The sequence below is a fragment of the Anolis sagrei genome, chromosome 3 (assembly GCF_037176765.1).
Source record: "Anolis sagrei isolate rAnoSag1 chromosome 3, rAnoSag1.mat, whole genome shotgun sequence".
NCBI classification, from domain to species: domain Eukaryota; kingdom Metazoa; phylum Chordata; class Lepidosauria; order Squamata; family Dactyloidae; genus Anolis; species Anolis sagrei.
The window spans coordinates 127,402,505-127,427,387 of record NC_090023.1 but is presented as its reverse complement, the minus strand read 5'-3'; the positions used below and the strand labels follow the sequence as shown (position 1 = coordinate 127,427,387).

The 24,883-nt window shown below is 39.1% G+C and overlaps 1 protein-coding gene across 9 annotated transcripts in view; it reads right to left on the bottom strand.

The window, feature by feature from the left end:
* MBNL2 (muscleblind like splicing regulator 2) overlaps positions 1 to 24,883 on the bottom strand; it is an 87,895-nt gene that overhangs the window by 34,778 nt on the left and 28,234 nt on the right. For all 9 annotated transcript variants that reach the window (XM_060769473.2, XM_060769475.2, XM_060769479.2 and 6 more), the window contains exons 3-5: positions 9,223 to 9,387; positions 5,872 to 6,072; positions 4,679 to 4,942 (exon numbers count right to left, since the gene is read on the bottom strand). In XM_060769473.2, coding sequence (XP_060625456.1) covers positions 4,679 to 4,942; positions 5,872 to 6,072; positions 9,223 to 9,387 — 630 coding nt within the window. The remainder of the gene's footprint in view (positions 1 to 4,678; positions 4,943 to 5,871; positions 6,073 to 9,222; positions 9,388 to 24,883) is intronic.

The window sequence follows — 24,883 nt, the reverse complement described above, 5'->3', positions numbered from 1 at the left end:
CATCTTCCAGTGAACTTACCACATTATGTCAAGAAAAACAGTACATTGTTACAAATTAAGCATTTTGTTTTTGTAATTTTAGGTCTTCAGGCACATAATACACAGCAATAGCATAGAGCAATGGAGAAACACACTGCTCCTAGTGAACAAGTCCCATTTTCTGATCAGAACAGAAACCACAGTGGCAACACTGTGAAGGATCTTTTAAAAAACTGCTTCTTGTAATTACAAAAAACAGAACGCTGCAACATACTGAGTGAAATTACTGGTCTATTAAGCCCACTCTGATCTGCACTTTTCAGAAGTGACTTTCCAGAATCTCAGTTGCTTTTAAATTCTGCTACCCAACAAAATGTTGACTAGATTCGCAGGGACTGCATGCGAAGCAGAGCTTTACCACCAAGCTATGAACCCTCCGTATTTTCAGGTAACTGAGCAAGAGAGATAGCTTGACTACACTCAAAAGGGGAAAAATGGGAGGGGGGGGGGTAGCAAAACCTTTTTCACATGTCGTTTTTTTCTGCTTAGTAAAACCGTACCATAGATCTCAATTCTATTGGCATATTCAGCACAATAAGTTTCTTCAGCACAGTAAATCTTCAGGGTCGTATTTTCTTGCCATAACTCCATACCTAGCCTGATCGTTGTCAATCGCTTTTTAAACTGATTGAATACATTACAATATAATGCAATATGATAGGAATTTGTCCCTTAAACCACACTCCAAAAGGCTTATTCACTGTGTGCCTCTTTTTCTGGCAGAGTTTCATGCAGAAGGCTGCTTCCACAGACCTAATCCGCTTTTTAATCCACTTGTTCCCAGTTCAAAAAAATGGTCTTCCCCAGACCAAAGCAGCTTAGGGAAATAGCTGCTGGTGCTTGCATATTGTTCTTTTCTCCATATATAAGGTTGCCCAAGTGACACTTAAGATTATGGGGGGAACCATGGCTCTGGATATGACTGACTAAAGTCCTAATATCCTCTCATATCTCCACATTTCCATGGTATTCCTTATTTTCATCCAGTAGTACTAAACTGACCTTTCAGAACCACAGTGTTAGTGCTTCTAGTCATATTTGAGTTCCATGGTTAGTGAATGAGCTCAACAGATCATGAGACAATTCAAATTATCACCAAGCAAACACTGGCTGATCCCCTTTTACACCCAGTGCTTTCTTTATGTGGCTTGCTATTTATGACTTGACAAATCTTTACCTTCATCCACTTTCTCTTATCCGCTTTAGTATCCCCCTGTTTACACACAGCTTAGCAAGAGAGCTACCTTGCAATAATCAGACTTAATTCACTTGTTTAAGACATCAGAATGGTATATTGCATTAATAGTGTTTGATGGGTTTCCTTGTTTGTTTTTAATAGCATTCATAAGGTTAATAAATGAACAATGATGTATGACAAATCTGATGGGTTTGGTTGGCTCTCTACCAATCTATACTTCCATGGTAGAAGAACATTATCTGTGCTAATCAGCATTATCTTCTGAGAACATGCTCCAGATGCAAGCTGCATCTCAGTTTCCCCAACACAGAAAACATACAAGTAGGGTTTTAACATTATCTGAACAACTGCAACATATTTAATTTGCATGTCAATGTTAAAGATAATGTAAAGAGGCTTTATGCAACTTCAGTATGGTGAATTTCCGAATATTCCAGATACTTTTTAGCAATGAACATTGGAATGATATGTAATAAATGTATGCATGCAGGACAATTTCTTTTTGTGCAAATGTGCATTTAAGTTGCTTGTTGCCTTCTAGTGACCCCATTAATTCCATAGGCAAGAGATGTTTTTGTCAGTTCCTTCCTCTGAAATCTAGCCCCCCTAGCCCACAGCAGCCAGTATTTGTTAGTGATCTCCCATCCAAGCTGATCCTGCTTAGCTTCCGGGATCAGAAGGGATCTGGTACATTTAGTGTATCTAGATTCTTGCAGGACAATTTGGACACAGCGTAGTGTAGTGGTAATTCAAACTACTTTAATTACAAACACAAAGATGTGTGCAGAGGGGCAGCATGTGTGTTTGTTTATTTGTGGTATGTGAAGTCTTTGACTGCTCCAGCCAACACTAAATGCACCCTGTAAAGCCAAAATAGGATTGTGCATCTGTGGCTATGAATTTAGAATCTGGACGGGCAACTCCCAGGAAAGTGGTTGCACTGTCCCATTTCAGGTTTCTGGATCATTGGACTCTTGTCACACTCCAAACTTTAGGGAATGTAACCCCCTCCCCCCAACATGGTTAACAGCATGATAGTGGAATTCCATCACATTGTCATATATTTGCAGCCTCCTCTTCACCAATTTGGCCTGAATAAGTCTCCCTTCCCTGTACCAATTTCCTGATTTGAAAGAAGAACTGCACAGGCCTAAAAATGATGAAAATGTAGCCAAATCACACACAAAAATGCCTTCTTGGAGCACTATTGGTATTTGGGGCCAAAAAAAAAAGTTCCACTCCCCAAAACATTTGAACAAATACAGGGAACCCTTAGAGGGTGCAAAATTGGCTTTGGTGGCATCCCACAAGCTACACTTTGCTCATCACTGATTTGGAAGAGGCACAGGTGTAGCCACAATCCACACACACCATTGTCACAACTATTTCTGTAAGAGCAACTACAAGAAAAAACAAACCCCAAAAAAAACTATTTCTGCTAGGGGGGGGGGGGGCAGAATGAGGACACTGCTTCCCCAATAAGAATTCTGCCCCCTCCCCGCCATGTAATTTTCTTTGAATCTTCAATTTTCTAGCATTTGAGTAGCTTAATTTAGAAGTACAGTTTAGGCATCCAAAAAGGCAAGTTCCCAAGCGGATAGAAACACAACAACTTGAAGAATTCTAGGTGTGAACAATTATCACTCTCTCACTCTCTTTGCAATGCTAGAAATTTGGGAAGTGGGTCATCAGGGAGAGGATGAATTCTTATCTGGAGGGGTAATGCCATCACTCTCCTTTTAATGCTTTTCACACAAGGGCCTAAGGGACTCTTTAAGACAGTTCTCTGTAGGATGACATGCTGAATATTTTCTGTTTCTTTCTTCAAAACGAAAGTTGTCTTTAACCTTGAAACATTCCTGAGCTGTTAAATTTGCATTAGTTGAATTCTGTACTTGGCTGTGCTTCTAGGAGGCACCTAACATTGGCACTAACAGAAAGACTACTTTACTTTCATCAACTGATATAAAAATTATCAGAAAGACAACTTTCAAAACATTTCAGAAGTAGCAAGAAAAGTCTAAGCAGCAAACCAGTTCTTCAAGCACGTCTTCTGAAGGGAAGGGATTTCCTTTGGGGGAGCTATTTTACCTAGTCATTGGAGTGGCATTTCTGACAGTCTTGAGGGCAGCAATATAGATTGCTGTGTGATTAGCTCTGTATTCATGCTGGTGCTTTCAGGGTTGCTTTTGAAACTCAATGAGATGCAATGAGTTGCTTTTAGGAAGAGTCAAAAGCCTGGACATGCCTGCAAAAGGCCTCCCGTGCACTTATAGCAGCTCTTGGGGCCGTGTCAAGATACCACAGTTAAGTCAATAAAGGAAGCTATTTAACAACTGGAAGAAGTAACAAAAGGGGATTGCATTTTAATATGAAGGAAAATGAAGTGTCAATTCACAAGGTCATTTCAATAGGCTGGTACTGTGCCAAGGCCACCCACTCTCTCTCTCTTTTCTGGATGTAGTCACTGATCTTGTTCCTGTTCCATCCTCACATTCCTGTTCAGTCCTCAGGATATTGTTTTCTAAGACAGCTTTAGCTGTGGTAGAGAATTTGCAAGCCACCACATTAAATGTTAGCATTTTTGCTCTGTCACCTCCACTTAAAAGTAATTGGTTAACTGAATCCTAGATGCACAGATTATGAGAAGTCAAAAGAGAGTTCAGCTATTTAGCCTCTTTAGCATATCCAAGCACATACCCCATACATACATCCACGCATGCAGGTATTTCTTTCTTTCTTTCCTAACATCTTTCCTAACATTTTGGACACTGCTTTGGTTCGCTGCTATACACCCAAATCACTTTGCAATTGGAAATCTATGTACATATACCATCTTAATAAAACTTCCTAAGATCCAAGTACAATAAGTACCCCCTTTAACTGTGGTTTTGCTTATCCACATCTGGAGAAAAATAGTCTCCCTAGAAATCGGCTAGGTTTTTCAGGCAATTCTATGATGCTTCCCATCAAAATTACTATAGAGGTATATTGGAAGACCTAGGGAGGATATCTCACTGAGAAGTTGCAACTCTAGGGCATGCTGGTAATGCAACTCTAGGGCATGCTGGGTAATTTAACAGTGTTTGGTTGTATTCACCATTTCAAGTAACTGCTGTCCATGTGGGAACATATCCCCTGCACTTCAAATATCTCACTGAGAGCGACTCCTAAAACTATTTTTTTCTAGGAAAGTGCAAACTTAGAGTATTAGACCTTGAACAAGTTGTGCTCCAAGAAGATACGTATTGTGCTGATATTACTAAATGAAAAAGGAATACTGGTCAGCTAGAGTTTGTGTTTATTGGTCAGCATTAATGAAGTAAGAGAAAACCAAATTCTTGGGGAAGGGGGATGGAGTTAAGCTAGAACATACACTTAAGCAATCAACACTGTCTTCCCCAAAGCAGTAATGACAGAGCCCTACATTCTGGCACTTACCATCACTGTCGCAGCTGCAGCGGCGGCCTGCGCTGCCACTGCAGCCTGGTTGGCTTGGTGCTGAGCCGCCTTGATTTTGGCCTGCAAGTGAGCAGGAGGGTGAAAATATTTGCATTTCTCCCTCATGCAGCGCCCCTTTATGTAATCCATACAAACAGTTACGGTGTTGTCATTTGTATCAATCATTGTGCTGTCTGCAGGATGTGCAAAGCGGCAGTCTGTTTCACCCCGTGCACAGTTTCCTCGCTGGAACTCCCTGCAAACCTGGTGCGCAAAACAATACTCATTAGGCATACCAGATCAACAGAGGAGTGATGGGGAAATTATAAACTAAACACATGTAGAAATGTTAAGATGCACATTTGGAATCATGCTCCAGATCTAATTGCTTTGGCCTTTAAAAGCTCTACTTTAAAATCTAATCTACAACTTGAGCCCTGCTTCTGGTTCTTCATCTTGAATATATCTGATACCAGATTATTTTCTTATCCCAGATTATCTGGCAGTGGAAGCTCATATAATTCACTTCAAAGCAGATAACCTGGGATCAGATCCTGGGATATAAGGACAGTGTAGAAGGGGCCTTATTCTCTGTCATTTTTTCTGCTTGAATAACTGTTTCTATGTTTAATGCACTTCAGGCACTAAAGAAAGAATTAAGCAATGTAACCATCCCTTCAACTCACTGCCTTATCTTAACATGTTTCAGTTTGATAGTCTTCTTTTCACATGCTAGATCCTAGATCCACATGTAAGCATTTTGCACTAGTTTTTAGGTTTTACTTAGGATGGAAGCTCAGATTTTCCAAAATGCAGCATTTCTCCAAAATTCATGTAGCTCATTGGGCAGTAACATATGTAATCCAACGTGCATATTTAATTGGTAATGCCTCTTCAACTAGCAAAACTTACCATGTTTCCCTGACTTTACTTTTGCTTTTTGTTATATATTAAAAAATCTGCATGGAAAGCTTCCAAAATGATAAATCCAGCTGAGAATCACATGATATAACACACTCATTATGTCTGAACTCCTGTTCTTATTTCAAATCAGAATGTATGCAATGCATTAAAGTTAGAAAAAAATGTTCACTGCACCAAAAACCACACGCACCTATAATTAATTTGTTCATAATCCTTTGGTCCTAACTATCCAGGGACTGCATGCATCAGTATAATGGTACTTGCCATACCTCTAGTTTATCTGTCCGGAGGAGTTTCTGTGTTGTAGTTGACCCAGGGACTGTGACAGGGGGGCTTCCGGGAACAATGACGGGTGGTGTGGGGACAATTTCAGTAGGAACTAATCCAACCCCAGGCGTAACAGGCGCTAAATATGGTGCAAAGCTTAGTGCTGTGTTGGATCCTATTGTTGGCCCTACAGGAAATGAGGGCTGAGAAGGGGGAATGGAAAGAGATGAAGGATAAACATGTGATGCTCACAGGCAAACATAGTTCTATACTAAAGTTTCCGTGGATTATGTACAAAAATTCTGAACTAGAGTTCTGTACTAAGGTTTATTTGTCTAAACTGGCTGAAGTTATATCTAGCGCCATCCATTTCCAGGGAGAACCACAGTACTTCTGACCTATAACAACAACAAAACTTTATTTATATACTGTTCTATCTCCCCGAGTGGACTCAGAGCGGTTTCCAAGTAATATCATCAATGCATACAAAGTAAACAACATAAACATAAAATTAACAAGACAATTAAAAATCACAATAGCACATATATATTTAAAATAATCCTGACTGCTCAAGGCAATTTAAAAGGCCAGGGCGAGGCTACTGCACTCTGTAAAGGGCCCAGGAAATTAGGTGCAATGCTATAGCAGGCAATAACAATAATAGGTACAGTCTATGGCTGTTCATTTCTCGGGCCTAATAGGAGGAAGTGACCTGGGTAATTGATAGAAAAAGATATGGCCATATTCAACAGTATCTGGGGCTGAGCTAGAACTAGACATTCTCAAAGGCTTGTCGAAACCACCAGGTCTTCAAGCTCTTATGAAAGGAGGGGAGGGATGGGGCCTGTCTTATTTCACTAGGAAGGGCGTTCCAGAGGCGGGGGGGGGGGGCACCACCAAGAAGGCCCTCTCTCTCGTCCTCACCAACCGTGCTTGTGACAGTAGTGGGAGCGAAAGGAAGGCCTCCCCAGAAGATCTTAAAGTTCATGCCGGTTCATAGAGGGAGATGCGATCGCAAAGATAGGCGGGGCCTGAACCATTTAGGCTTTATAGATCATAACTTACACCTTGAATTTGGCTCGGCAACTTATTGGCAGCCAGTGAAGCTGTTTTAAAAGGGGCGTTGTATGCTCCCTATAATTTGCTCCAGTAAGGAGCCTGGCTGCTGCCCATTGTACTATTTGGAACTTCCGGGGCGTCTTCAAGGACAGCCCCACGTAGAGCACATTGCAATAGTCCAATCTGGATGTAACCAAGCAATAGACCACACTTGCCAAGTCAGACTCCTGAATAGCGTCTGGAGAGCGAATTTTGAAGAAAATAATTGTCTGTTTGTATATAAATATACTGAGCATTCATGCATCTGGCATCTACAGTTATGGTAGTTTACATTCCAGGAAAAAGAATACTATGTAAGTAGTTTGCAAGTAATGAATTCTAGAAAGGTCAGATAGGTTCTGTTATGCATGTAGCGGTTGCAATCTTTTCACTATTTGAGCTTAGAATTGAAGAGGAAGTTTGTAGAACCTGGCAGGGGGAAAAACATTTAGATGAATTGGATCAAAAAGGCATGAAATGTTTAAGACAGGGGCAGAAGACTGCATTAGTCATAGCCCTAGGAGGGTTACTCCTTGAACAAACAAATCAAATTAAATTGCCCTCAACACCCCTTAGGAAATGGGAGAAATTTCAGCATGTTTCAGATTTTAGAAAATGCCTTTCCTTGTCCAAAATTGGCCAGGTGTCTGCAAAATGTGGTGGAAATGCATCCAGTAGACATTTTTGATTATTTTTTTTACAGTAATTGTTTATTGTTGCACATGTGATGGAAACACCTTCTAAATTCCCTAGAGTGCATCTGGGGGCATTCTGTAACATAAAATATTTTTGCAAGAAAATAACAATTATTATTTTTTATTCTGATCCACAAAACTATTAGGGCCACAATGCAAACTGAGGGGCGATCATGCCCTGCATTAGGTCACCAGTGTTGATGAGATTTTTAATGTTAAATATTTTGCCTTTAACAGAAAAATAACATAGACCATAAATGATTCTGAAACTGACGTTAGGAAATACAAATGTCTAAATTCACATTCTCCAAATGGCTCAGCATAAGGATTTCTGTAAACATTTTAATGTGGGAGGATGTGTGTATATATACACAGAGAGACACAAGACACATCATAAAGATGGAGAAAGAAGGCAAAATCAAGCCTGTGAGCAAGCAAAGCAGACTAAGGATAAACCTGCAAATTAAGATGCCACAAACAGGACACCTGAAGTTATTTAGCACAACCCTTCTGTAAATCAGAAAGGATTTACAGGGCCCCAGTTATTCCAACTTCAGTCCACAGAACTAATCAGATTCACAATTAATTATATACAAAGTACTGCACATTACCTTTGAAAAAAGAGCAACAAAGTTACATACTAAGACACTACTAAATGCCACGTGGTCCTTTCCCCCCTGAAACTATAAACTAATGAAGAGGTTTTTTGCTTCAATTCTCCATATTTAAGTCTATTAATTGTATCTTAAGCAAGAAAATAAATAAAATATGCCTGAAATTGTGAGAATAAAAATGCTCAAGAAGTAATAACAACAAAGCTAATGAAAACCCTTCAAAAACAACAGTTTTGCCCAGTAAAAAAATGGTAAAGGTAGTCCCCTGACATTAAGTCCAGTTATGTTTGACTCTGGGGTGTGGTGCTCATCTCCATTTCTAAGCCGAAGAGCCAGCGTTGTCCGTAGACACCTCCAAGGTCATGTGGCCAGCATGACTGCATGGAGCGCCGTTACCTTCCCGCCGGAGCGGTACCTATTGATCTACTCACATTTGCATGTTTTCGAACTGCTAGGTTGGCAGAAGCTAGGGCTGACAGCGGAAGCTCACGCTGCTCCCCGGAATCGAACCTGCGACCTTTCGATCAACAAGCTCAGCAGCTCAGTGCTTTAACCCACTGCGCCACAGGGGGCTCCTTTATACCATATATTAAATTATTTGCTATCTTCTTTTAAAATTTCATAGTACATAGACTTTCAAAACAAAATTCTTCTGGAATAAGAACACACTCACCAATATCCATAAGCAGAATTAAGAATGCATGCATAAATTATGACGATTAGCTACAGCTCCATCAAAATGTTCCTTTGTTGTAAAGCTAAACATCTCAAAATAGTGTCAGAAATGTATGTGATTTTTTTTGGTATCCAGAATAATTTGCAATAGTAATATCATATTACAAAGACAGAAATAATAAACTGCTCAGAATGTATAAACCACTTTCCATGTTAGCAGGATCTGGTTTATGACGGTAGCATCAGCTGCCATTTTGTTAAAGGTGCTTACCATTGGCTGAAGGGGTGTTCCTGGGAACATGAACTGCATCTGCTGTGCAAGCATCGCCGCAGCAGTTTTCTGTTGGATCAGATTATTCCTACCATTAATTTCTAGCTGGGTTTTCAAATGTGTTGGTGGATGAAGGTATTTGCAGTTCTCCCGTGTGCACCGTCCCTGAAAAATAAGTCAAAATATTATCCACTTTTGGAGATTTTAATTTTTAATTGGTTCTATAAGATAAAATATTACTCCATCAAGAAAGCACCAACAATGGCTATTTCATGGCCCAAGCTATCAGTAGAAACCAATGGGATTTATTTCATGTATTAGCGTTGGATGAGCAACCGGTTGTTTAAAAAACAATGCTTCTGCCTCTTCTATGACTTATATATGGAGGAAAGGGGAAATGCAACAGCTAGGGACATATGCTTGGAACATAAAGGTTCTCAGTCCCACCTGACTGACCCCAACTTGTATTTCTCATGTACATTCAGGAGCCAAAAGGGGGGGGGGGTTCCACATTCTGCTATCAAATGAGAACCTAGCTCACCTCACTACCCCAAAAAGAATACACTCCATAAATACTCTTACCTCTGACCACCAAGGCTAACATCAGAAGTAACTCAACTACTTGGCATTTGTTTTAACTAAGGGGAATCTCTGAGGATTGCCTTTTAGAATATGTGTTGTTTTTGGAAATCTATGGCCAACCACAGATCTGTGGGGGAAAGGAAGGGCCCACCTGCACAACAGGCCTTTCGGGGGAGCTAAACTGATTGTGGTGATTTTGCATTTCTCGGAACATGAAGACTAAAAGGATACAGAAGCAGGAAGAATGAGCTGATAGCATTTTAAATTACCAAGAGAGAAAGAAAAGGGAAGTGGGAGAGAGAGAAAGAGAAAAAGAAGCTGGCCAGTATAATTGTTTTAAGTTTCCTGGTGTGCTATCTTCCCCCAAAGTCGAATTTTACATCAGGCAAATACCTGATCACATAAAACAAGAAGATTGGGGTTGTTAACCTGAGGGACTTCTAAGTGGCTTCCAAGAGATTCGGGTGTGAATCTGAGGAGGACCCTAGAGCTTTATTCTCAGGATCAATCTCTGTTTCATATCATTCACCTCCTAACAGGCAAACTGGGAGGTATCTTCACTACTTTCCACCACCCAGTTGTTTGAAAGTTCGATAATGTTGCAAGTGCTTTCAATCCTAATTCTGCACTTAAGTTCTCTCCCATTCCCACTGCACCAATACCAAAGAGAAAGCCCATAGGTGATTAAATATTCATTGGATAAAGGAGAGCTAAAGTGCATTTTGTAGCTAAAAAAAGCACAGGATTAATTTACTAATGAGCCATAGTAGATATATTCCAGATTTCTAATTCATACATGCTTCCTGGAAGATAATGCATACTAACTGGTTGCTCTAACAATTCCCCTACTACACAGAATCTTTGTAGCAGAAAAACAAAGTTTTGGTCATACATGGATTTTGTGCACACAAAAAAGAGAGAGACATAGAAACAATTGTAAGATGAACAGTTTCTATTTGAACATGAACACAGACAAGGAAACTTCCTTAAAGAGGGGTGCTCAGAACTTTTCAGAAATGTGGGATATTTATTACCAGGATCAACACTGCTTTCCCATGGAATGGCTGTCATATGAAGTGACAATCAGAGAAGATAGATTTCTAGTCCAGTCTAGATGAAAACTGCAGTCACAAAAACAGAAGAAAACTAAGACTTGGAAGAGCAGGCCCTCAAGTTTAGAGATATATCACTGAATACCTAAATCAGGATTGTCTGTGCCATTGTATTTTGAATGTTTGTGTGTGGATGAAGTGAAGGAAGCTGACAGGAAAAATATCAACCCATCTGGATGAGAGTCCTGTGAATATCTTGGATGGCTAAAAAAACAAATAAATGTGTCCTAGACCAAATTGAGCCTTGACTCTCCCATGAAGTCATGATGTCTAAACTGAGACTGGTCTACTTTGGATACCATGAGAATACATTATTTATTAGAAAAGACAATAATGCTAAGTAGGGTAGAAGGCTGTAGGAAAAGGGGGAAACTGCACTGCAGATGGATATACTTAATCAAGGAAGCCACAGTCCTGAGTTTGTAAGAGTTGAGCAGAGCTGTTGATAGCAGGGTGACTTGAAAGGCTCTCATTTATAGGGTCACCACAGGTCAACTTGATGGCAATTAACAACAATATCAACCAAATTGTTGATGGATGTCTCACTAATACTAACCAACATAACCATTCAATGTTAATGGAAGTTAAAAGCTCTAGGTAGCAAAATATTAAGATTTAAATGTTCCTCATCACTGATCTACATATGCATACTGTTCAATAAATACAATATATAAAATATAACAGGATGACTGCAGACACCAGCCATCAGAATTCCCTCTCACCTCTTCCATTCTTAGAGGTTTTTCAGACGTTCCTTCCATCAATGCAATAATGGTTTCTGTTCACTGAAGGACTATTCGAGATCCAACTCACTGGGAAAAATTTATAACATGTAAACTCTGATGCCAGTCAAACATCCCCTGTCCACACACTTTCCTTTACCATGAGAAATTAACTTCTAGTTACTGAAGAACATATCTCAACTTAATAAGAGGAAATATGAGTGAGTCTGCACATCACCGCTTCACCCTCACTTTGCAATGGGAAGCAATAAAATGAGGAAGAGCTGGATTAACTGTAGTTCTCCATTTTGAAAGAGTATTAAGCAAACTTTCAATCATAGTTTAATATTCTAGCCAGTTGTGAAGCTGGCAACTATAGTTCCTGAGTTGAGAAGAAACTGAAAACTATGATAGGAGGCATAGAAAGAGCATTCTACATGGACAATTATCCAGGGGCTGATCCAGAGTGTCAAACTCCAGACTGGTTCTAGGAGAGTTCTTTCTGTCACCTCAATTTTTAAAATGTTAGATTTTAATTTAAAATGTGTTATTGCAAGCAGGGCTGTAGACAGAAAAAAATTTCGGGGAGGGTTGACAATTTGGGGGGGGGGTTAAAATTTCGGGGAGGGTTGCAAATTTGGGGGGGGGGGGTTGAAACCTGCCTCCTAGCTCACGCTGAAGCAAAGAGCACAGCAGGGGGCAAAGCAACCTTCCATAGCCTGCAGCTCTGGCCTCCTTAATGAGAGCATTCAACACACACACCCCCAACTTGGTTGCTTCACTACATCGGCTATTGCTGCAAGTAATGACAGTGTGAATAAATTGTCAATATTTGCTTGAGATAGTGCTTACAGCTCTGGAGGGACTCTTAATTTTTTGCATCTCATAGACTTAGCATGGGGATTTGGTTAACCAGTTAAAATTCATGAGTAAACCACGTTTTTTAAAAAAATCTGAAACATTTCAGGGGTGGGGGGTTGAACCCCTAAAACCACCCCCTCGCTACAGGCCTGATTGTAAGAGCACGTTTTATATATAACTACATCTAGACCTTTATATATAGATATAAAAATATTCACCTTAAAAGCAGCATGCCACCCTACACCCAGACTAAATACAAAAATACTAGCTTCTTGGAAGTGTTTCATTACTAAAGAATGAATTGACACTCTATTCTGAATACATTAGGGAAGCTGTCTTTACTAAGGGAATTCAAAAACTAACTTCATATATACTACCAGTATCACCAACATGCCTTAGAAAACAGCATAATACAATACAACCCCACAGCCATGGAGGAAATGTTCATGGATGCGTAAAACCATGGATAATAGCATTGAAATGTGGATTTCTGGCCCAAGAATACCATAGAGACACCCTGGAGTACCTAAAAACTGCCTAGAGATGACATATATCATCAGACGGGGATAAATGGAACCATGGAAACTGGATCCACGGATATGAGGTGGTCGTACTATCCATTCAAGAAGGATTTAAAAACCTGGCTCTTCCGATGTGCCTTTGGAGAGTGACCATATACTTCTTTCCTATTGTCTCTCCTAAAATGTGTCCTCATATTGCACTCCCCCATTTTTGGAAGGCCTGTCTCCACTGCCCCATCCCCTACGAGCATTCCCCTTATATATCTTGGTCATTCCCATCTCATCCAGTGTTTTATCATTTTATGTTGTACATTTTGCCTGCCCACTGTGATTGATTTTTTTATCTTGTTACTTTGTACTGTTTTATTTACTTTTATGTTCTATTTATTTTATTGTGATGATATTTTTTGTTGTTCTGTATTTTGCTGTTATGTATTACCAGGCTTGGCCTCATGTAAACTGCCCCAAGTCCCCTTTAGGGAGATGGTGGCAGGGTATAAATAAAGATGATGATGATGATGATTATTATTATTATTATTTGGATACAGCATTTTTAGTTAGTCTGTAGGATTGCACTCAATAGTACTAAAAGGTACTATTACAAAGAATAAATCCCCCTTTCTGCACAAGTCATCCATTTGTACAAATTAAGTAAATGGGTAGAGGTGATACAGAGAGATAAAAACACAAAAGGAAAAAAAGGAAATTAAAATTTTTTATCTAAAAATGTTTGATTAGTCAGATAAGAAGCTTACAAAACACCCTGGCATCTCATTTGCTTAAAGAAAGCAGACCAAACTCCTCGGGTTAAAAAGCCAAACAGATGAAATGGAAACAAAACGTCTATCAAACAGATGGCCACCAGATCAAGATGCCTGAATAACAAGTATTATGACATGGTTCAGACATAAGTTTTTTTTCAAAACTGTTGATATTAAAGGGACTTAAACACACTATGCACCAGATCCTGTCTAATATTGAAAGCTAAGCAGGCTCAGTCCTGGTTAGTACTTGAATGGAACTACCAATGAAAAGCCAGCATCATGGGCTATATTTCAGAGGAAGAAAGTGGCATAGTCACCTCTGAGTATTGCTTTCCTAAGAAACCCCTATGAAATTCAGGCAGTCAACAGGCTATTTGAAGATATACACGCACTAACTTTGGCTAGGACAGTGAATGCTAGTAGCTCATCTTACAGAGTCCCAGAATCAAGGTCTCCAGTTTTGCTACATATGTGCCAAGTGCCTGGCTCAAAGTGAGTCTGATTTCATCAACAGTCTCTGAGCATTACTGTATCTTGAACAATATATAGAAATGTTGCTTTCTTTGAAAGCCTCAAACGTTTGGACAGAAATAGGCTTTTCCAGATTTTTTTTAAAGGAGGAAGGCAACAATATTCATGTAGATAAGGGAAACGTTATAATTTTTCCATTTTTAAAGTACATTCTGTCATCATTTTTAAACTGGGGAACTCTCTTACTGCCATTGTGCTATCTTGATCATTGCCAAATGTTTATGTGCCCAATTTTACCAACGAAAGAGCATAGTAAGGCTCATGTTACCAATTTATTGGGAAACTGATTTTATAAATAAAAAAGCATAGGAAGATATTAGAGAGAAATGAAAATTCCTTATTTACTAAGCCAGAGAGGGAAAGCAGACATGGAATGTTAGTATGCATCTTACTCCTGTGAAAACACAGTGGAAAATCTAAAAACATTACTTCTTAGGAATTACCTCAGGGCCTGGGGGAGAAATGAAATCCTCTCTTACATCTGCCAGAATGTTTCTTGCCTCCCTTTAAACTGCTAGCATCATATTTGCAATTGAAAAAAACAAACTTGGTGCTTCCACTATCTGTGACTGCAATTCTTTGGGCATATGTCCAGAAGTGAAGAAGAGGAGCGTGTTTTCAAACACGATGTTTCTCCATATCACAGAGAAAAACAAACAAAAAGAACTGCTACTCAGAGTTAAGATTTATTGAGGAAAAAGAAAATGAAAATTTAGATGTAAAGGGGAATATCAGGCAACTAAAATTATATCATAACTATCATAGTGACCAGGTATTATATGTTAAGTGACTCAATCCAAAATTTCAATCCATTGAACATAATAATATAATAGTCTTCATAAGGACTAATCTGAAGCTGACAAACTAACGACCTTGCTTTCAAATTCCGACACATAAAAACACAACACTCTATGGTTAATCTGCATAGTAGTTATTGAAAGAGTAAGGAAATGTTTCTTTTAAACTAGAACTGGAATCCCTAACCAACATAGCCGCTTTATGAAGCATTGGTATGGCTTAGAATCATGTAGGTCCATGTATGTGGATAGCATCCTATTGGTTAATCCTAACTAGAGTAAAACCTTCAATCAATGTAGCTAAATCCCACAGATTCAGAAGGTCTACTCTAGTTAAAACTAAAAAAGGATTTAGGCCAAAGAGGATACGAACACACACATTAAGATGTCAGCTTAAATGTGATCAACATAGTCAGATCTTAAGAACACTTAGAAAACCTATCTGACAGAGAAGACAGACAATAAGGTGGTAAATATTTTCAAGAGACATTCCAGAATAATGTCTACCTGAAGTACAATTCTATGAATGCCTGGTCAGAACTAGAGCCCATTAAGAATAATATAACTTACTCCAAGGATTTTTTTTTCATGTCAGGAACAACTTGAGAAACTGCAAGTCGCTTCTGGTGTGAGAGAATTGGACATCTGCAAGGGCATTGCCCAGGGGATGCCTGGATGTTTTACCTCTCATGTCCCCGCATGGGACATGCTCCCTGGATCTGAACCGCTGACCTTTCAGTCAACAGTCCTGCCAGCACAAGGGTTTAACCCATTGCGCCACTGGGGACTCCTGTACTCCAAGGATTGAAGCCTGAGTCTAGAAATCCGGTTCCATTTATCTGATTCAACCCTAGCAATCCTATGGATACATTCCCTTTAAAGATGGGCAAAGAACTGCAGGATAAAGCACACTGATTTCTGTTTCTACCACTGAGAGACTGGATTTTTCCCAAGCTACTCTTTTTGACATGTACATCATTCTGTGATTAAAATTACCATGGTTCTTCAGATTTGAAATGATCTTAAATGTTTTTGGGTTAAAAATATAATAAAGTTTAAATTGTGATTCATCATTAGCCCTTTGAGTTTATATTTTTTTTCACAGCACTTCTGAAATTACATTGATTCTAAATATAACTGATTTACTTGGGCGGAATCTTTTTCTTCCCTTGTCTTTCATCAGTGCGTGGTAGTAAAATTATGGTGGATAAGTACCATTCATCAGAAGAAAATATTCATGCTGCTTGATCATTAGGCAACCTCTGGTTGGAGGGTGGAACCAACCCTACTGCACTGTGGATTTCAAAGAGTTTCCTTGACAGGCAAAAAGAAAGAGACAGGCTTCTTCAAGTTCATAGGCGGGAAGAAAAACATAATTGCAACTAATTTTTCTATCTTTGCGACAGAACTATCTCATCACAATTATTACTGTACAAAAATGACCACAATGGTATATTAGCAACTAATTAACAGCAACGTAACTACTTCAATGTACCCCAATCCAGAAAGGTGACTGTGGGTGACACCTTTGCTTTCTGATGTTTCAGTTAACTTTGTTTCACGCACAAAATAATTTAAAACATTGTATAAAATTGCCTTCAAGCTATGAATATAAGATATACAGGCAGTCCCTGAGTTACAAACAACCAACTTACAGATGACTTATAGTTAAGAACAGGGGTGAGACAACAGGAAGTGAGAGAAATCTACCTGAAAGGAAATTCACTCCTGAAAGAGTTATCATGGGAAAAGATGTCTCTACTGGAGCTTTATCACTAATCCTTTTTCCAAAACAAACCAAATTATTCAAAATCCAATGATCACAGGGACAGAAAGTAAAGTGAAATCTTCCGAACAGCGGCACAAACAGAAAACAAACACCACAGGGGTATTAATTTTACCTGTTTTTTATCTATATAAAGCTTACACACACACACACACACACACACAGACATATACATATATACATACATACATCATTCTAAGAGAGACTGGAGTTACACTTTAAAAATGTACCTGTTTCAACATATACAAACTTAAGAACAAACTTACAGAACCTACCGTGTAACTTGGTGACCGCCTATATATGAAACATAAATGAATTTCATGTTTAGATTTGGGTCCCACCTCTAAGATATCTTATTAAACATGTATATACAAGTATGTAAAAAAATTTTAAAAAATGCCAAAATTCTTTGGAGAAGAGATACTCAACATGTATTTGATTGCTGTCCTAAAACTACTTGTAAGGACATAAGGCCCTGTGAACAGTGGAAGTTACCTGAGTAAACATAAACAAAGATGAACTGCCAGTCAAAATATTAAATTTTATTCTTGGTACACACACTGTAAAACTAGGGGAAGAGAAATAGCTCTGAAGCAAAACTTAGAGATTCTCGGGCATTCCATAATAAGTCTACCTAGCATCTCCAGGAGAACTCATCTCTTTCTTTCCAAACAGATTTAGTTTGGGGAAAATAAGCTATCGATATCTTTCTTTTTTAAGGCAAGACTGCAAAATGCAATCCTACTACATGTGCACGGCAATTCCCAGCAGCCTGAGTCAGCATATCCCAGGGTACAACATGGTAGGAAATGCAGTCCAACAACATATGGAAAGCCACATTTTGCCTAACCTTTTATAAAGGTTACAACCCAACATTTAGCAGACAGCAAGCTTCATTGAATAAAAAAACTACACTGTAAATCAGTTATTGTCCAATAATTAGGAAAAAGCAATTTTTGAAACATTCAGTTTCAAAATAAGCCACAATCCCAAACCTTAAAAGCGAATATTTTGTATTTTAGGATTCTCCTCTAATATGTGAAAATATGGCAAGATGCACACTTAATTACTCATTTCAATATAAGATGACAGGATCTGTTGTTAATGGAAGGCTACATTTGAAAGAAATCTATAATTATTAAGACAAGCTTTTACAAGTCAGTGGATGTGTCTGTATATTTTGACATTTCTACAACAGGAGCTGCTACAGCTGCAAGAACACCAACACCAGCAACCCCCACCCAAACTCTCCTAATAATTAATTATGTGATTTGATTAATAGTATTTGTTGACCTCTTGTTGCAAAACAACAACAAAAACCAACAAAAGATTGTTTTGAATACTCCACCAGTATTCAAAATTAGTCATGTTGGATATGTGTGCCAAGTTAGGTCCAAATCTATCGTCCGTTGGATTCACAGTGCTATTTTATCATGGTGAACTACAACTCTCAACATCATGGGTGAATTCTCCCAAAAACTGCCAGTATCCAAATTTTGTCATGTTGAGTATGTGTGCCTGGTTTGGTCCAGATCCATCGTCAGGTGGATTCAGAGTGCTCTCTGGATGTGAGTGAACTATAACTCCAAGCATTGAAGGTCATGACCCTCCAAAATCAGCCAATATTTAAAGTTAGCCACGACAGATCTGTGTGCCAAGTTTGGCCAACAGCGATTATTGGCGGGGGTCTTAAGGTTTTATGGATGCAGGACCCATCTTGGAAATGGTATACAAGCATAGACATCTGTCATTGCCCCCAAACCACACCAGCAGTTAAAGTTGGTCATGCCGGGTATGTATGACAATTATGGTCCAGATCCATTGCCAAATGGGTTCACGGTGCTCTTTGATTTTGGGTGAACTACAACTCCCAACACCATGGGTCAATTCATCCCAAACCCCTCTGGTATTTAAAGTTGGTCATATTGGATATGTGTGCCAAGTTTGGTCCAGATCCATCGCCAGTTGGGTTCACTGTGCTCTCTGGATGTGAGTAAGCTACAACTCCCAAATGTAAGGTCAATTTCTTCCAAACCCAGCCAGTACTTTAAAGTTGGTCATGTTGGGTATGTGCCAAGTTTGGTCAATATGCATTGTTGGCTGTAGGTTCTCTGGATAGGATGAACTATAATTCCCAATCTCCAAGGCCAATTCCCTCCAAACCCCACAAAAATTCAAAATTGTTCGGGGGGGGGGGGATGTTGTCAGGATTGGTTCAGATCCATAACTGGTTGGGTTCAGAGTGCTCCCTGGATATGGGTGAACTATAACTCCCAAAATCAATGGTCAATTCCCCACAAACCCCTCCAGTATTTTCTGTCGGTAATGGGGAGGAGGGGTCCTGTCTGCCAAGTTTGGAACAGACCCATTATTGTTCAGTTCAGAGTGGTCTCTGGATGTGGCAGCTGACTTGGAAATCACCTATACACACACACACGCACACACACACACAAACATATTTTCACTTTCATTATGTTATAGAATTATGTTATTTTATGCACTTCAGCTACCTCTATTATCTGCTCATGTGTGAAAAACTTGTCACTATACCTGCCAAATATGAATCTTTCCTTCCTCTCTTGTGGAAATATAGTATGTTAGGTCGATCATCCTTACATGTATCCAGAGTGCATCAAACAGAAGTTCATGTCTAGTATAAGATGGCACACTATACGTTTATATATATATAACAGTTCCAAAATAATCCCCTGAGTTCAGTCAAGCTCAACTTACAAGTAAAGTGAGTACTGCAATGCAGTCTAAATTGCTGTTCTGTTGGATAAATAACTGTAGGAAATATCTAACCAATAAAAGGGAAGTTCAACTTAAAACAATGATTTTTGAAGCAGTGTTTTTTGCTGACTTGATCTAAGCATGTTGCTACATAGTATGGACATACTATTGTGTACATACTGTGGTACGTAATTGATTTTAGCATGGGAAAGGAGGAGAGCTGGATTCTTACATTCCCTATGGAGTAGTGTTTCTAATTTGAACCACTCTTTAATATTACTGTGGGGGGGGGGGGGGGAGAGAGATCTGCACTCCATGTAATTCCTTTTAAGCAAATATTATCAGAAAAGAAACCCTTTCTACACCAGAGGCTTATACTATGCATCTCACCCCAATATTCTGGAACAAGGGACATGCTCATAAAAACACCCTGCCAGATACAGCTTTAGTAATTCCAAACAATGCTGACTCTATTCCAGAATTACGGATATATGCTTATATGTATTATCCCTGTGTGTAACAGGAATTTCAATGTAATTATGTAGTCAATAAATAAACAATGATAAAAACGTTGCATGAACAACTAGCAAATAATTTCCAACCTGGAAGGAATTAAGGTGTTGTTGACAAAAATGTAAACCACATCACATGGTGGTTTTACACTGACGTAGTATCCCATGGTTGATCCGGAGCATTAAACTCTGATCAACCTCTAGCTGCCTGGGCTGCTACGGAGCCAGAAAGGAGTCCTCACCATGCTCCTCCTGTCGTTGTAGTGCCGACCAGGCAGTTGGCCATTGCTCATCACCTGCTGTGCTGTTGGCTGAGGTGTCATAGTGAAATGAGAAAGGGGAAAGCAGAAGTCACTCTCCTTCCCCAATCAATCCTGTACCCTGGCCGACATCAGGCAATGAATGACAGCCACCAGCCTTTTTGCATCTAGTGGTTCCCGTTACAAGAGCAGGCATTAACTTCAGGGTTAAGTGGCTGTTTAGATGTGCCCGCAGATGATTTGGGAGCATGTTTGCATTTTCTATATTCCAAAAGCAAAGTACGGTGGAAGAGTCATAGATCATTCCAGTATGGCAAGATTACAACTAGCTGTGCTTTGCCTGTGGGGTTGGGCTAAGTCTAGACAAGTTTTAGTGGATAATTATACTTGCAATGGGAACTGATCTGGCAAGTCAGATTAGTCTTAGCGCCATTAGTTTCTCAATGCAAAAAAAAAGGTGTGTTGCTTAAACAGTGATGCAGTTCCTTGGATATATTTTTATGTATTACTATTCATGTTTTCCTTTGGAAGACATCAGAAGTTGGTGAGACTTGTCATATAGACTGTAAGAAAATAATTACACAAAATCAAAAGAGAGACCAGAAAAAACACAAAAAGAAGAAGAAATTAATTAAACATTTAAAATATCTGAGCTAAACTGGGTGCTACTTAAATAGGTGGAATGTACCACAATTAGGGCATACCCTCTAAAAGAGATTTCTCTGTTGTCATGACATACTGTACCTTCAGAAAATAAATTTTCAAAACGATCTCAAGTTTCAAGCAGATGGATAAAGGGAGATGAGCTCCTGCAGATATTTGGGTCCTTAAACACTGAGGGCAGGCATCCCCAAACTAAAGTCTGGGGGCCAGTCCTCCGAGGTCACTGACTCGGCCCTCACCCTAAACTTTAGACTCAGAGTCTCCCTAAGTCTGAAATTACTCGAGGGCACACAACAACTCATTCTTGTTTTTTCCCCCTTCAAACTATAGTCCAAGGCCCCCAAAAGTTTGAGGATCCCTGATTTAGGGTTTTAAAAGAAAGGAACAGTATCCTGAATTGGGCCAGTGCAGCCCTTTCAGAATCAGTGTGATATGTAACTGTGATCTAATTCCACCTAATTGTTTCTGGCAGCCACTTTCACCAGTAGCTGCAGTTTCTGAGTTCATCTTCAAGGGCAGCCCATTATCAATACATTATCGTCATGCAAGCAGGAGGTTGCCAGTGCATGAACCACCATGGTTGGACTACCCTTGTCCATGGACAGCCACAGCAGATAAACCAAGACAAAGCACCGGGACTTTGGCGCAGCTGGCTGGGTGCCAGCTGCATTAAGATCACTACTAACTGAAAGATCACAAGTTTGAAGCCAGCCTGGGTCGGAGTGAGCTTCCAACCAATTTTGTGTAGCTTGTTGTTGACCTTTGCAACCCGAAAGACAGTTGCATCTGTCAAGTAGGAAATTTAGGTACCACCTATGTGTGGGGAGGCTAATTTAACAAATTTACGAGGCCATAAAAAATATCCAGCAAAGCATGCGGGGAATGCGGAAAGGACTTCATCAGTGTCACAGATTGACGGTGAAGTGACAGCTCCCCTGGTGGCCAGGAAAGTTGGAATGTTAAATAGCCTCTGACTGTCTGTCTATATATGTTGTGTGTCTATGGCATTGAATGTTTGCCATGTATGTGTACATTGTAATCCACCCTGAGTCCCCTGGGGGTGAGAAGGCCGGAATATAAATGCTGTAAATAAATAAATAAATAAATAAATAAAGGTGGTAAAAAGCTTTACATGGCTGACTGGACTTTAACATCAGGGAACCAAACCACCAGAGTTTTCATCACTGCCATCACACTCAGGTTGGCCCTGTATCATAGCTGGAGTCCAGGCCCCACAGTTTCAATAGGACTTCATGCAAATCTGCTTGCATAAAAGTTGGTGCAATTAAGTATGCTGCTCATAAGGAAAACCTGCTTACAGCAAACATCATGAAAGTTTGGTCATGTATGGTTACTGGTTTTGCTAATAATTGATTATTTTTTTATTTCACCAATCTTCACTGGTACTCATACAACAACACAAATATTCTGTGTCCATCTAGCCAACGACTAAAAATCGACACAGAATAAAACGGAAGGGACACCATTGAATAATGGAGATGATCCAGTCGGAAGCTGCTGGAGTTAATAATAGGGATCCAGGTTACCATGGCACAACAACCTCCAATTTGAATTCTTTTGGGCAGTTCATGCCTGACTAAGAGCAAAGAGTGAGTCTGCAATATTAACTAAATGTGCTTACTTCCAGTGTCGTCAACAGAGCTGAAGCATCTCTAAAGAAGCTATTGCAATTCAATACCATAATCCACGGATTAAGGCCATTAATACTACACAATGACAATTGTTTGCATGAAGAACTGGTACAGTATAAAGCCAGCATATTTTCCCGAACATACCTATTCCCCCCCCCCCCCCCCCCCCCCGGGATTGTTTCTGATGTTGCTTCACAGCCACTCACTCCTTTCAAATATATAGCACTTTTTAAACCAGGCACACACAGAAATATCTGAACAGGAGATTATTACTAGGATATATAAGAATAAACTACCTTCCAGAGGTTTGCTGTATATGCCTCATGGTATAGACATAAAACATGTGTATTTCTTTAAGTGTTTTTGTGCATATCCTAACATGTTGGAATTAAAGCATATTAAGGAAAATCTATTATTGGAATGAGAACAGTGCACGTCATATCACAATAAACAGAAAATGTAATCCTATACAGCTTACTCAGAAGCATGCCCCAATGAAATGAGTTAATGGGTACAGGACTTCATCCTTAAGGACATATATTGCAGGAAAATCCTGCATGTGGTAAAAAGTTCCTTTAAAAATGTATTTAAATATTTAAAAAATAAAAATCAAACAACTGGAGGTTTGGCATTTTGAAAGACCTCTTTGCTTTAATAAAACCATTCAATCTTTGAAATCAACTAGAGATGCACACCTAACTGCCACTCATGTTTTTGAAGCCTGCCTTGTAGCTGTTTGGAGCCAAATTCTGCATGGTGGCATCAAGACACAGACCAATTTTTTATTTTTATGCACAAATTAAAGACACAAATTTTTTACAAGCCTTCCTAGTGCAATCTACCTTTACTTTTATGGATGTTTCTTGAATTAATGAACCATTTTTATTTATTATGGGCTTCTACAATCAGGGTACATACGTTGAGGGATTGCAGTATCTTGGTTTCATTTTGAATTTGCGAAGTCTCCAATGATGCCCGTATCTTCTGGGCTATTTCTACCAATTCCTAACATTTTATCCAACCCTCAAATAAATTTCTTTTTATTTCCAAGACTTATTAGAACAAAAAGGTATCCTCGCCTTTTCTTCCTTTCTGTCTCTTTTTATCGTTCTTGTTGTATTGTAATGCATAATTGAAATGACACTTTTGTACTATAACTTTAAAACTTAAAGCAGCGCATCATTTCACCAAATCTGATCCCAGCCCTATTGCTATAAACTTTAAAATACAAATTATCACAAACAGCTCCCACCCCTCCTCTAAATATGTGGACATTCAACAAACAAGGAATACATCATGAGATCTCATTCTTCTTGAGAAAAATCTTTAAAAGCCTTATAGTTAATAATAGACACCACTTCGAAAATTTTCTATACACACACACAAACACATGTGTGTGTGTACACAGATACACACCACACATTCATACTCAAAGTTGCTGTATAAATATCTGTGAATAAATAAATATAGCTAGCCCTCAACATTCATGGAAATTACAGGTACAGCAGCCTCACAAAAGTAGAAAAGACATTACTAAAGGTCTGCTCATTTTTTTAACCTGCGAGAACACCTCTTTAGGAATCTGGTAGAAGTGGACCACAGAGTGCAAGAGGACCTTCAAATATTTATCAATCAGATCTTTGAATAATCAAATCCACAACTGCTTAACCAGCAGGAATGAGAGATTACCCTAAATAAATTCAGATTAGGAATATAAAGAATCTTTCCAGATTGTGGCAAACCATAGCATACTATTACTTTAAAGCTAGACAAATGAAAAGTATGACTCATAGGTGGCCTCAAAATCAGAAGTAGAAATGACAATATGAAGTGTGCTTCCAATTTTGGTTTAAAAACCAAATTAGACGCAAAAGAGTGCCTGATTCAGAAAAACACACAATAGTTTGTCACAAAACAGCTAAATTAGAAAGGAGACATGAATTGGCATGCATGGAAACAGTTCATGGAGTCAGCTATTGTTTGTCCACTATATGTGAAATATGGGTATAATTTTATGGGAAATCTAAGATGATAAGCAATAATTACTACCATTATTTTGTGGGCTGCTGCACAGCTAAGATGGGAGTGAACATATGAACAATTCAGCTTGGTGCTGAAAGGCTAAAACGTACAGGAGCAAAAACAAAACAATAAACCATGGATTG